Source organism: Lepidochelys kempii, chromosome 2 (genome assembly GCF_965140265.1).
Source record: "Lepidochelys kempii isolate rLepKem1 chromosome 2, rLepKem1.hap2, whole genome shotgun sequence".
Taxonomy (NCBI): domain Eukaryota; kingdom Metazoa; phylum Chordata; order Testudines; family Cheloniidae; genus Lepidochelys; species Lepidochelys kempii.
The window spans coordinates 258,125,929-258,140,755 of NC_133257.1; the positions used below are offsets into that span (position 1 = coordinate 258,125,929).

Below are 14,827 nucleotides of genomic sequence, written 5' to 3' on the forward strand. Positions count from 1 at the left end.
GCAAGCTCCTTAGGACCAGTACCAGAGTGGAGTCCTCCATAATGAATACACTGTACTTTAATTTAATCAGCATTTAAGATACATTTCAAAGGTTTTTTTGTTTTGTTTTTAGAGCAACTGTGACATTCAGAGCAGCTGGGGGGTTGATTCTGCAACAAGCATCTTCACTAACATCATTTACACTTTGTCTTAACTTTGATTCTTCATCCACTTCTCTTCCTCATCCCCTCCCTACACCTTAGGTTTCTACTAGATTGAAAATGGAGGTTATGTTTGGAACAGACAATCAAATTAACGTTAATGTACATATCCAACAGCTTGTGGTGATAGCATGCCACCGACAAGGCTGCAACTGAAGATACCATACATTCTCCTGCTCATTTGTCAAATAATTTGATTCTCATTTGGGGCCTGTTTCAGCTCCCCTGGATTTTTAAAGGATTGGGTTCCAGCCAATGAGGGGGCACTCTTACATCTATAGCATTAGGCCCCTGTTCAACTCCACTTACTTGAGGCCATGTCTACACTGGAAAAAGGCTTGCCCGGATAGCTATTCCTACACAGCTTTGCTGTCAAAAGATCCTAGGTAGATGCAGCTTATACCCACGAAAGAAAAAAAAACCAAAGGAGTGCCTGTGCCACTACAACATATTGATTTTGCACAGAAAATAAGTTATACCAGCCAAAGCACTTCTGCATTGGTATAACTCTGTCTAAGGTAGGGGCCAGATTTTTAAAGGTATCTAAATGTCTGACTCCCAACCTGATAACCGATGGGTGTTATGCTCCTAAATACCTTTAAGAATCTGGCCCTAGGGCTCTGGCAGGATCAAAATGTCACACACAAAGATTTAAAAAAAATAAATCACCCCTCTCCTTGACATTCCCAGACGAGCAAAAGTTTCTAGCATAGACCTGGCCTCAGACAGAACTTCCCATGAAATCAGCCCCAGACTGGAAAGGTTGGACTCCTCTGCCAGAGGGTAGAGTGCATCAGGTCTTCCTGGGAAAGGAACTAAACTCTCCTCCCCCTCAGATAAAGCCAATTATGCAAGGTTAAACATGACTGGTTACTTCCAGGAGCAATGTTGCAGGAGCCGGTACACAACTCATTTGTTAGGAGGAAGTTTGGGGAAAGAGATGAATTTTGCAATCTGCCCTGAAGGTTACCAGACCAGTATAGTCAAAGCAATTAAGATGTCATTTTTATATCAGCAAATGCCTTAATGCAGATGCAGCTCATACTGGCAAAAGGGTGCTTTTGGTGCTATAGCTTTTTTGATTACAGGAACCAGTATAAGTTATACCGCAAAAGCAATTTTTGCCAGTATGCGCTGCATATCGATTAGAAGGGTTTGCCATTTTGGCTATGTCAAACCTTTTTTGTGTAGACTAGGCCCTAGTTCTTGTCCATACTAGGAAAGTACCCTGGTTTAATTAAGTCAATTTAAAAATTGTTCTAGTTAAACTGGTGCAAGCCTCTAGTGTAGATGCCCATGAACTGGTTTAACCATTGCTAATTATGGAGGTGCAAATCACGGCTCCATAGTTAGGGTTTAATTCCATTTAGCACTTAAAGCAGGGATTCAACCTATGATATGTGTGAAAGATGCATATGGGTTTAAATTAAGTCAGTAATTTACCAATACAAGCTAAACCAGTTTATGCAAGGGCAAGGGCTTCTACATTAGGGGTTTGAACCAGTTTAATAAGATTGATTTTAAACTGACGTGTTTAAACCAGAGCAGTTTCTTTATAGGTAGGGCCTGTGGCTCAACCTGATCCCTGGTGGTAATGAACTCCAGAGTCAATCAAGGGCCCTCCACTGAGAGTACCCTGCTCCCAGACTCAACATGTTTGAATCTGGACTCCTCGGGAAGTGAAGATGCCATGCTAGGGAACAGTGACAGGAAGGATCTCGCTAAAGCCATGGTTCTCAACCAGGGATACAAGTAACCCTGGGTGTACACAGAGGTCCTCCTGGGGATACATCAACTCATCTAGATATTTGCCTACGTTTACAACAGGCTACATAAAAAGCACTGGCCAAGCCAGTGCAAAATAAAACTTCATACAGACAATGACTTGTTTATACTGCTCTATATACTGAAATGTAAGTACAATATTTATATTCTAATTGATTTATTTTATAATTATATGGTAAAAATGAGAAAGCAATTCTTCAGTAATAATGTGCTATAACGATTTTGTATTTTTATGTCTGATTTTATTAGCAAGTAGTTTTTAAGAAAGGTGAAACCGGGGTACGCAAGACAAATCAGACTCCTGAAAGGGGTACAGTAGTCTGGAAAGGTTGAGAGCCACTATTCTAAAGCAACCAAGTCAAACCATTTAAGACGTTTTGGACAAGAACTTGAAGTTCTAAATGGACCCAGAATAGGACTGGTTGCCCTTACTGAGCATAGAGCAATGTTTTGAAACTGATCTGCGTGTGGTATATGGCCTCAAACTTTCAGGCTGATGCCACAGGCAAACAGAACTACCACAGTGACCCCACATCAGATTCCAAGGTGAACCGAAAGCACTATGGAGGATACAGTCAAAGAGAACAGGATCGAGGGACGTGATCGCTCCCCTCTATTCGACATTGGTGTGGCCTCATCTGGAGTAGTGTGTCCAGTTTTGGGCCCCACACTACAAGAAGGAGGTGGAGAAATTGGAAAATGTCCAGTGGAGGGCAACAGAAATGATTAAGGGACTGGAACACATGACTTATGAGGAGAGGCTGAGGGAACTGGGATTGTTTAGTCTGCGGAAGAGAAGAATGAGAGGGGATTTGATAGCTGCTTTCAACTACCTGAAAGGGAGTTCCAAAGAGGATGGATCCAGACTGTTCTCAGTGGCAGCAGATGACAGAAGGAGGAATAATGGTCTCAAGTTGCAGTGGGGGAGGTGTAGGTTGGATATTAGGAAAAACTTTTTCACTAAGTGGGAGGTGAAGCACTGGAATGTGTTACTTAGGGAGGTGATGGAATCTCCTTCCTTAGAAGTTTTTAAGGTCAGGCTTGACAAAGCCCTGGCTGGGATGATTTAGTTGGGGTTGGTCCTGCTTTGAGCAGGGGGTTGGACTAGATGACCTCCTGAGGTCCCTTCCAACCCTGATATTCTATGATTCTGGCACCTCAGATCAGCCATTCTGCCTTCTGATCTCTATCAGAAGAGAGGAAATCAAGAAAGTAAAGACATTCCAATGCAAAGGTTTAAGTTGTACTATGGAACAATGTTTTTAAGTTTTACACCCTAAAGCATGTTAGCGTAAGGAAATTCAGTATATATATTTCCAATGTATAAAAAAGTGAACACCTTCTCCAGTCTGTAATACGAGGTAGAAATCTGGCTACAGCTATAAGCCCCAGTACAAAGCAAAGGCACTGGAAAAGCAGTCTGACCACTTGACAATAACAAGATGACCCTACTGTTACAGTTAATAATTACTTAGTTATGAAGCCCCTTTCAACCAAAAGCACTTTACAAAGTCACTCATCACCCATCTCTGGGATAGAATACATTAGCTGTTTAACAGCTCACAGCAACAGTTTAAAAGCAGGAAGTGAAAAATACCAAGTCAGATTATCAACAGGTGTAAATCAGTGTAGCTTAACTGATTCAATAGAATTATGCTGATTTACACCATCTGAGAATCTGGCCTTAGTACATCCAGTTGATTTTGAGGGGCATTTTGGTGGTGTAATTTCTACCCACTCTAATTTGGCCAGAATACAAGGTTAACACCTCTGTTCTTGTTAAAGGTGTCACGGGATTCTTAAAAGTACAAAGGACAAAGAACTTCAGCTCCCTTCTGAATCCCAATCAGCTGGCTCATTAAGAAAACAATTTCCTAAAGATTAGAGGTCAAAATCTTGATCCAGTTGAAGTCAATGGCAAAACTCCATTGACTTCAATGTGTCTAGGATGTCACCCTTGGTTTTCTTAGATAGTAATGGGAGAGAGAAGTTAGCCATGAATAGTAACCATTGTCAGCTGGAGTTCTCAGCAGGCAGAGTCACTTCTCCAGAAGTGCAGGGACTGCCTTCACGATAAATCTTTGTTGCGAGAGAAGTAAAAGTCCACCCCTCTGTCCTTGTGTTGTCTTGGCGTGTCGGAGGGATCTTTCCTTCCCCTCGGAGGATGGTCTCTCTTGTTCTGTTAATTGAGAGAAGGGCAGCGAAAGTTTTTGATTGAAGCTAAAAGAAAGTCTCGTTTTTATGTTATAAAGCAACCGAGATATCTCACAGCCATCAGAAAAAAGGGTAAGATGTTGCAGTTCTAGCCAGATGAGAAGCAGAGAGGAAGGACGACTCAGTGATTAGGATGCTAGCTTAGGGCTCAGAGACAGGGGTTCAATTCTCTGCTCTGTCAGACTTCTTGTGTGACTTTGGGTAAGTCACTCTGTGCCTCAGTAAAATAGTATTTCCCTACCTCACAGGGGTTTCGTGATTCATAAAATACATTAGTGATTGTGCAGTGCCCAGATACTATGGTGATAGGGGCACAGATGTTCCTGAGATAGCTAGATGCATGCTGAGGAGGGGGAGAGAGCTGAAATGTGACTCCAATCTCACTTTACAAAAAGTTTTAAAAAATTGGATTCAAATGTTCATGCCGAAAAATGATCACTCTTCCCCCCGTCACAAGCAAGGGCCACTAGCCAAGGAGCTATTTACAGTCAGTCACTTTTCTGATCTCGACTGCACACTGAAATAAAAGAACTGATTATTCTAACTCTCAGAGCCAAAGCCAGGGGGCCTTTCTCAGACAAAGGATCTCACTAATGTCATGAGTTTTGCCTGAGTCAGAAATTTGGAGTTGGGCCCTCAGTACCCAAACCCTATATAAAGGCTAGTTTCATCCTTGTACTTGGTTTATTACACTACAGAATCAAACTGTCTTGCGACAAGAGAGATAAGGAGGGGAACAAAGTAATGAAAACTTGTGAGATGAAATATACAGCTATTGGGTGAGAACAGCATCAGCATGGTCAGCAGATGGAAGTTGGCAGTGCTCAATCCTAAGACTGAGCTCTTTATTTGTTAGTTTTGCTGCATTTTCTAAAAGACAAATCCACTCTGAAAAGTGTGTTAGTACCAATGGCCTCCTGTGGTCCCCTGTTTAATGGGTCACTAATTCCAGATCAGATGTGTCTGTTTACAAGTCCAAAAGGTATTTTTGCTAGCTGCCGGCCCCACAAACTCCTCCTGAGATCTGAGGATCAAGCTGGGTTCTTTTCTCCTCATACACAACCACCTGTCATAAGGTGTCTGCAGGCCAAATTAAACGCTCAGAGACACCTGTGAAATCTCATGGCTTTCAATAAAATTGCACAGGTATAGACTGATCAGAATTTAGTAAGCTTTGCTGTGATAGATGCACAAATCAGAATAAAATATAATCCAGCTTCACACTCCAGTTACATGGATATCAAGTGTTCATTCAAAAGTAATGTTGTGCCCAGTCATGGACCCTTTAAATGATGTGGATTAAACCAGTTTTCCAGTTATTTCTCAAATGTAAATGGGAGAGAACTGCAGAATTTACACCCATGTTTAGAGCAAGAAACAACAAACTCCCTAGCTCAGTTGAAACTTCATAGTACTTACAGGCCTCTGCTTGATATGTCTGCTCCATTCCCGGGCCAGGACGACTGGCAGTGGATAGGTCTCCCCTAAAGCTATCCCAGCTTCTGAGAGATCTGTGTTGCTCAGCGCCCAGAGTGTGTGTATCTCCCCTCCCTTTACACACTGTATTTCTGGAACCCACAGTCGGACATAATCTCCCTGCAAATGGAAACAGTGGTATTCAGGGGGATTCACTCAAACCAATATGGCAGGATATAATAATCTGACTTCCTACAGTGCCTTCAAAACAAAGATGGGAAAGCGCTTTATTAACTAAAGAATGAAGCCCCATGAAATGGGGACGCATTAGCCCCATTTTTCAGGTGGGAAAATGGAGGCACTGTTGTGTCAGGGCCAACATTTTCAAACCCTGGAGCTTTCTGTTAGGCCTTCAAATCCATATGCAGGCATCTGAATAGGTGGCCTGATTTACAGAGATGCCAAATACGTGCTTCAACTCGGGGTGCTTAAGAGTCCCTGGGAGCTTTTGTTCCTAAACCAGAAATAAGCCCCACTCCCTGCTTTGACACAGGAGGCAGCAGGGATTGCGACTGTGCAGGACACCACGAAGCTGGGGAATGGAGTGGGGGCTAAATTAATCTCCTCCAAAACTCTGGTTCATTAGGAGGGGGTAGGAGTATGAAAGGGATGACACAAGGTGAAGGTCAGGGGAAAACTGACTGTAAGTGTCCTTTTATCTCATGGCTGTGGGTTTCAACGCACTATGAGGTGCATTACTGTGTTAGGTGATCAATTCCGACCCTCCCATTATTCATTTCTGTGTTTCCCATGCAGCTGGCCTGTGTTTGAGTAACACATTGCACCATGTCTTGATGATATGACAGTTACCTGGGGAAATGGTCATTAAACACAATGCTGGTAACGGGGACAGCCATAGAGGCAGACTTCCCGAGCCAGGTAACAGACTCTGAATGCCATATCTCCTCTTGCCCTTATCACCACTCATCAGGAAAGGCCTGCAGTCCAAGGGATTTTTCTAGCAAAAGCATCTATTGAGTAGCTGCTTCTGCATTTAATTTTCTTCAGTACCCGCCTGAATATAAACAGCTCAGATTGTAACACTGGCGTAGCTGTTTCAATACATGCATTCGCTTTTTTAGGGTTTTATACCGCTGCCTGTCTCCATAGCATTTGAGCAAACGATTAGCTATTCTTTTGTTATAAGCTCATCATGCTCATTTGTCTCCTAGACAGATTTCACTCATCTGTCTCTGCAGCTCCACTCAGCGCAGAAAGCAGCTCTTCAGAGGAGACAGGCTAAGTGGCACTGGGGCTAAAATATCAACATTACAGACTGCCGGATTCCCTGCTGAGGAGAAAAGAGCCCTGAAAAAACAATTCCAGCCAGTAATCATGCCGGTGGGGGTACCCCGGGGGACGAAGACACATTCACACTCTGCAGCATACCCCTATGACTTCACTGCAGCTGCACCTGCTTTTGCCTCTGGCAAACTCAATCTTTGCTCATTAAAGAATGAAGATCAAACTAAATGACCACTGGTTTCAGGGAGCCTAATCTGGCTGCTTTTAAAATAAATAAATAGGATCCACAGATGAGTAGACCCCGATTTTCACACTTGGGAGCCTAAAGTTAAGCACCTACCTCCATATTTAGGTGCCTAAATGAGTGACCTGATTTTCAAGAGTGCTAAGCCCTCAGGCAGCTCCCACTGAAGTCAAGCCCCAAGAAGGGTAACTGCAGGGCCTCACTTGTGAAAATTTGACCCAGGTGACTGTGAAGTCAAATCAAAACCTTATGTGCCATTTCCATAGTTGCTGGAGTTTTGGTTTGTTACCTGCTGGGGCGAAGTGGGAGGGAAGATGAGGAAGAGAACTACAAAGCACTGGGACATTTCACCAGGAGACTTACGTTGCTGTCATAATCCAGGCCTTGTTTAATCATGTTAAACTTCCTGTTTTCTCTTGGATCGTTTCCAATTCCAGCGCTATATAACCAGTTTCCATAATTGCTGCAGACATCATAGTCCACCTTAAACACACACGGAGAACCAGTAAGAAAGGCTGGGTCTGCTGCTCAGCAAGAAAAGGGCAAAGGGAGGAAAATCATGTAGAGACAGCCATTGCTCTGGCATCTGAGACTTGTCTACATACAACACTATGTGGTACCATTAGAGTGGTACAACCACCCCTAATGTGGACATTTATAGCAGTATAAAGGTGCTTGAACCAGTATAGCTATTTCTGTATAGGAAGGGGAACAAGTTATACTGGGGTAAGGCTCCTTTATACCAGTAAAACTGCCTCCACACTAGGAAGTGGGAGAGGATGTACCACTTTAAATATTTGTGGGGTTACACCAGTAAAAAATCTGCACACAGCCCAGGCCTGGTATTGATTGGCCCTATCATAGGGTGTGGCTTCCCCCAGCACTCCCTCTTGGCCAAGCATGGTGCACTTAGCACTGACTGCCTCAGTTTCCCTCTCTGAAGTGAGTCTTAGCTGGGGCACGGGAACCAGGGAGGCCAAAGTGGCCATGGGCCCCCACACTTTAACAAAGGAACCTAAGAGCTGTGCGGAAAACGATTGATTTTGCCAGGGCCAGCCTTAGGGGCGGGCAACGTGGGCAACCAGACCACCCAGGGCACTGTGGTCAGGGGGGTGCCCTGCGCAGTGCAGAGGTATGCACTGCCAGCAGGCAGGGTAGCATCCAGAGCAGTGAGTGATAGCGGGGAGCGCTGCGCTCACCCTGCTCCACAGGGGGCGCAACGGCCTCCAGGACCCACCGCGTCTCTCACTGCCCTTTAGGCAGCATTTAAATCCACCGCTCATCCAAGTCCCTCTGCCCCCATCCCAGCAGACTCTGGTACACCCAGTGCCCAGCAGTTCGCTCCACAGCACCGCTGGAGAGAGGCTGCTCCTGGGCACCCACTCTCTTGTTCTGCCCTTGGTGGCGCTGGGGCTGTGGCTCCCTCCGGTTCTTCTCCCTCTGGCGGCCGGGACAGGACTTTGCAGCAGCTGTCGTGCTGAGTGCAGGGGCCGGAGTTCAGTGAGCCGATCCCAGGGGCTCTGGCAGCCTCCGCCCCACCTCCCCGCACGCTCTGCCCCAGTCCCGCACGGTGAACCGCTGCAGAGTCCAGTATCCCCTGGGACACCCGCCCCCAGGGTCTGGGATCCCCCACGCCAGGGGATACCTTCTCTATGGCCTGGGATCCCACTGTACCCCCAACCCAGAATCCTCCCGCCCCAGAGGATACATTCTCTGTAGACCGGGATCTCCTGGACACATCCAGTCCCCAATCTGGGATCACCCCTGTCTCCTAGGGACACACCCAGAGCCCCCCATTCACCTGGGCTTCCTCCCTTCCCACCACATCTCCCTGGTGTGGTTTAAACTGCCTGCAAGAAGCCATGTCTGCACCCCTCCCCATGTACATCCCCTCTCCAGAGCCCAGGGCACAACATCCTTCTCCCTCCACCCTCTGGTGAAACAGTTTCCCCCAAGACTGTGGAGGGGAGAATCCCCCTTGGCTGGGGCGGCGTGTAGATCTCACACTGCCAGGAAGGTGGCCCCTGGGACTGTTACCCTGCTCTGCACATCTGCAGACCTGTTAAAAGTCTCTGAGTAAGGATAAAAAGGGGTAAAACCACAAGGGTGATGTCATGGTAGATGTCCACTATAGACCACCTAACCAGGAAGAAGTAGTGGATGAGGCTTTTTTAAACAACTAACAAAACAATCCAAAGCACAGGACTTGTTAGTGAAAGGAGATTTCAACTCACCCAGGCATCCATTGGAAAAATACAGCAGGGCACAGATTAGCCAACAAGTTCTTGGAATGCACCGGAGACAGCTTTTTATTACAGAAGGAGAAGAACGTGACTAGGGGAGAGGTTATTCCAGATTTGATTCTGACAAACAGGGAGGAACTGGTTAAGAATCTGAAGGTGGAAGGCAGCTTGGGTGAAGGCCATCAAGAAATCACAGAGTTCATGATTCTAAGGAATGGCAGGAGGAACACCAGCAGAATAAAGATGATAAGACTTCAAGAAGGCAGACAATAGCAAACTCAGAGAAGTGGTAGGTAAGATCCCGTGGGAAGCAAGTCTATGGGGGAAAAAGAGTTCAGGAGAGATGGCAGTTTTTTAAAGAGACTTTATTAAGGGCACAAAAGCAAACTATCCCAATGTGTAGGAAAGATACCTAGTATGGTAAGAAAGCACACTGGTTTCACCAGGAGATCTTCAAAGACGTGAAACTTTAAAAAGTCACACAAAAGGTGGAACTAGGTCAAATTACTAAGGATGAATATAAAAAGCATGTAGGGACAAAAATACAGTCCATGGCTCAAAACAAGATTAAGCTAGCTGGAGACATAAAGGGCAACCAGAAAACATTCCACAAATACGTTAGAAGCAAGAGGAAGACCAAGGACAGGGTAGGCCCATTACTCAATAAGGAGGGAAAGACAATAACAGAAAACGCAACAATGGCCGAAGAACTACATGCCATTTTTGTTTCAATTTTCAAAAGAAAGGTTAGCAGTGATCAGAAGGCTTTTGATACTGTCTCACATGACCTTCTCATAAACAAACTAGGGAAATACAGATTAGACAAACCTACTATAAAGATGTGTGTACAACTGGTTGGAAAACCATACTCAGGTAGTAATTATCAATGGTTGGCAGTCAAGCCGGAAGAGCATCTTGAGTCAGGTACTGCAGGGATCTGGCCTGGGTCCAGTTTTATTCAGTATCTTCATAAGTGATTTTGAGAATGGCATTGAGGCTACGTTTATAAAGCTTGTGGATAATACCAAGCTGGGAGGGGTTGCAAAATTTTGTTCCTTGGGGGCACATTATCTATATAAATATCTATATAAACATTTTATCTAAATAAATAAATAAATAAATATAAAATAAATTTAAACAAGTTTAAATCCAAGTTAACCAGAACATCGGGGGGGGGGGGGTATCTACAACCTATCCTAAAAGGATGACCCAACACTCTCACAAATCTTGGGAGACAGGCCAGTCCTTGCCTACAGACAGCCCCGCAACCTGAAGCAAATACTCACCAACAACCACATACCACACAACAGAACCACTAACCCAGGAACTTATCCTTGCAACAAAGCCCGTTGCCAATTGTGCCCACATATCTATTCAGGGGACACCATCACAGGGCCTAATAACATCAGCCACACTATCAGAGGCTCGTTCACCTGCACATCCACCAATGTGATATATGCCATCATGTGCCAGCAATGCCCCTCTGCCATGTACATTGGTCAAACTGGACAGTCTCTACGTAAAAGAATAAATGGACACAAATCAGATGTCAAGAATTATAACATTCATAAACCAGTCGGAGAACACTTCAATCTCTCTGGTCACGCAATCACAGACATGAAGGTCGCTATCTTAAAACAAAAAAACTTCAAATCCAGACTCCAGCGAGAAACTGCTGAATTGGAATTCATTTGCAAATTGGATACTATTAATTTAGGCTTAAATAGAGACTGGGAGTGGCTAAGTCATTATGCAAGGTAGCCTATTTCCTCTTGTTTTTTCCTACCCCCCCCCCCCCAGATGTTCTGGTTTAACTTGGATTTAAACTTGGAGAGTGGTCAGTTTGGATGAGCTATTACCAGCAGGAGAGTGAGTTTGTGTGTGTATGGGGGTGGGGGGGATGTGAGAAAACCTGGATTTGTGCAGGAAATGGCCCAACTTGATTATCATGCACATTGTGTAAAGAGTTGTCACTTTGGATGGGCTATCACCAGCAGGAGAGTGAATTTGTGGGGGGGGGGGGGTGGAGGGTGAGAAAACCTGGATTTGTGCTGGAAATGGCCCAACCTGATGATCACTTTAGATAAGCTATTACCAGCAGGACAGTGGGGTGGGAGGAGGTATTGTTTCATATTCTCTGTGTATATATAAAGTCTGCTGCAGTTTCCACGGTATGCATCCGATGAAGTGAGCTGTAGCTCACGAAAGCTCCATGCTCAAATAAATTGGTTAGTCTCTAAGGTGCCACAAGTACTCCTTTTCTTTTTGCGAATACAGACTAACACGGCTGTTACTCTGAAACCTAAACAAATCAAGTTTCCATTGAAGGGAGCCAGTGCTGTCTAGTGGTTATAGCAGGGCGTAGGAGCCAGGACTCCTGAGATCTATTCACCTTTCTCCTACTCACTCACCGTGAGGCCTTGGGTGAGTAACTCATCCACTCTGCATCTGAGCTTCCTGCTCTGTAAAATGGGGATGCCAGGACTTATCCACCCTCATAAAGTGATTTGAGAGCCTCCAATGAAAGGCACTACCGAGTGCCAGAAATCATCAACTATTATTATGATTATTCATTCCATGATTTACGCACAGTACAGTTCTGACCACTAGCTGTGTGGGTATGGGAAATTAGTTATTCTACACCTTTCATAGTAAAGGATCCCAAAATGCATCACGTAATTCACACATTGCATATAAGAATCACGTCATCCATCACTGAAATGCAGCCACCCTGGGGGATAATGAAAATACAGTCCCCATTTTCCACTGCAGTGACTAAGAATGCCAGAATGCCATATATATCCTGAAACTGAAGCAGGAATTTACGCCGACTGTAGTTATTCAAACTGCAATTTGTCCAGGACACCCAGGCTAACACTGCTGCTTTTTCAAAAAAACCGCCAGTTCTTTTAGTGCCAGTTGCTTGGCATCAGGATATGGGTTTTAAGGGTCATCTGAAAGAGGGTGCATCCGCGACACTGGGTCAGCATGGACTTACAGGACAAAAATGTCACCAAACTGAATCACCAACCCCACTTTGTACAGAGTTCCCATCCAAGTGCTGGCCCAGCCCAGCCTCACAGCTCAAGGTGCTGTTGAGTGTTACAAGCCTGAAGCGAGCCGTGGAAATTTAGGCTGCAGCCAAGTTTGTGTCTACTGTAGCTTCAAGCTTCCTGTAAGTCGCTGCGAAGCCAACGGCATTGTGGGGGCCAGCCCCAAGCAAGCACACAGTTGCTGCGTTAGTTAGGAAACTCCTTCTTGATCTGCAGACGACAGGCCAGGAAGCCATGGCTTAGCTTTGTAAGATACCCACAGCCACGCTCTGCCTGGCTAGCGGCAACCATGCTGCCGCCAACATGCCAGATACACGATGCTGGTGGGGTAGGGAAGGAAGGATGACATTAGAACTCCCTTCTCTTTTTTCTTTCCCCCCCGTCCATGCCATTAACTTCTGGGGCCAAAACCAGCGCAGATGAGGTTGGAAACTACCCAGCCCCAGATTTCATAACTCAGCTTGGTGAGAACAAACGTAGATAAGAGACACTGCTACCGAAGTGAAACTGTGCTCTTAGCAATGCCCCCGGAGGATGGGTGAGAGTCGAAGAAAAGCATACCAGGAAATGACTGGGGGGGGGGGGTGGTATCTGGGAGTTGGCGTTTAGTCATCACCCTTATGCAGTGATGCCAAGGATTCACTAGAACAGGCTAATGCCTTCAGGTGAAGGTGGAGTAGCTGGAAGCTGACAATACTGCCTGGCACGGCTGCCTCTTACTGAGAGCCCACTCGTGGCCAGAGGTCCCCCTGAAGCACCCTCCCTCTGATCTCTTTCTTCAGGGCCCCTCACAAGCTCCACAGTCTCTCTTAAGAGGAGAGCCACCCTCCACTTGGGGCTGACTTAATGACCACAAGCCGTTCCACACAGTCCTTAACATCCCAAAAACTAAACTCTGCATTGCAACCAGAGAGTTCACGCTGACCTTCTGCCACCCACACAGAGCTCAGCCTCTGCCAGCATCTGTCCTTCACAGTCACCCCCCCTAGTCATTTCTACCAGGAGCTCAGGGTACTGGCTCTAGCTTCCCTCTCCTACCACCATCTCACCTGTGCTGAGGGAGAAGGGTGTCTATATACTGCCCTCCTACAGAGAGCGCCTCTCGATTGGCTGGAGAGAAGGGAGCCCTTCCCCCACTTTACTCTACAGGGCTCCTGGTCCAGGGCCCTTAAAGGGACAGTGCCCTGGGTCCCCCCCACTTCCAACTACTAATTCTCCAGGACCACTTCCTCTCTTCCACTACAAGGCCATTTCCTGGATCTTTGTTCATTCCAGCTACCTGGAATGGGCTGTTCTGGTCCCCCTGTGCTCTCAAAGGGCCAGTAGGCCCCATTATAGCCATTGCCTTTTCTCTGTCTAGAAGACTTCAGTAGCCAGAGTTCTCAATATGGACCCCTACACTAACATCAAGTTAACTTGCCAAAAATACATGCTTATTCTATTTCTCTGGTGCCTTTGGCCCAGATCCTCAAACATATTTAGGCACCTATCTACCTTTGAGGATCTGGCTCCTGTCCCTAGAATCTGACCTAAACAAATCAGACAATTGTTAACATTTTATTTTTTTAAAGTTTGCTCAAGTGTGGCAGGGTTCTGGTAAATTCCCACATGGGTAATTGCATTGATGCCTGCTTACTTAACATCCCTTTAGTGCATTCAGCTTTCCCACCTGGTATGCATCATTGCTGGCACAGAACAGCTGCTGTGTTCCACCCAGAGGTGGCTGCATGTCAGCAATGGGGAAGCGAGACAAATATACGAAGGGCAGGTTCTGCTCTTGATTAGGTGGGTGCAACGCCCATTGGCTTCACTCAAGGAGGCGAATAACTCACAGAAAAAGTCATTAAGTAAATTCCAACAGTGAGTCAATGTGAGGAAATCACAACTGCAAACACTTTCCTTGCACACTGTAATGTCTATGGAGCACTGATGTGCTAAAATAGCAATGTGCTGCAGTGAGACTGTGTGGCTCATTAGCTCCCCATGGGATGTCCTGACAAAATCAGGGACAATCTCAGAGAAGATACAAACCTTTGATCACTCCACTGGGGGTTTGGTTAGAGGAAGATACTATCGCCCCACTGTTAGTGTTTTTAATCATAGGCATTAATGCAGTGGTGCTCTCTCTAAGGGCCTAACCCAAAGCCCATTGCATTCAGAGGGAGTCTGTTCATTGACTTCAGTGTGTTATTTATCTGTATTATTTTAACACTAGGAGCCCCACGGGGTGAGGTTTACTTCACAGTCTCAGATTCGGTCTCACGGTGATGAGCCCAGCACAGACAGATACGACTCAGTGTGGTGGGACTTAAGCACTTTTTATCCAGAAACAACCAACGTGGTGGTGAAAAATCACCTTCCCTACTG

General features: G+C 45.6%; 1 protein-coding gene across 5 annotated transcripts in view; it reads right to left on the reverse strand.

The window, feature by feature from the left end:
* Positions 1 to 39: 39 nt before the first annotated feature.
* Positions 40 to 14,827, reverse strand: part of LOC140907831 (cryptochrome DASH-like) — a 32,271-nt gene continuing 17,483 nt past the window's right edge. For 2 of the 5 annotated variants that reach the window (XM_073334697.1, XM_073334699.1), the window contains 3 exons: positions 7,528 to 7,647; positions 5,619 to 5,795; positions 40 to 4,164 (listed from right to left, as the gene is read on the reverse strand). In XM_073334697.1, the coding sequence (XP_073190798.1) occupies positions 4,054 to 4,164; positions 5,619 to 5,795; positions 7,528 to 7,647 (408 nt within the window). In that variant the 3' untranslated portion in view covers positions 40 to 4,053. Of the gene's footprint in view, positions 4,165 to 5,618; positions 5,796 to 7,527; positions 7,689 to 14,827 lie in introns of those variants that run through there. The other 3 variants (XM_073334698.1, XM_073334700.1, XM_073334701.1) reach the window with 3 other exon arrangements.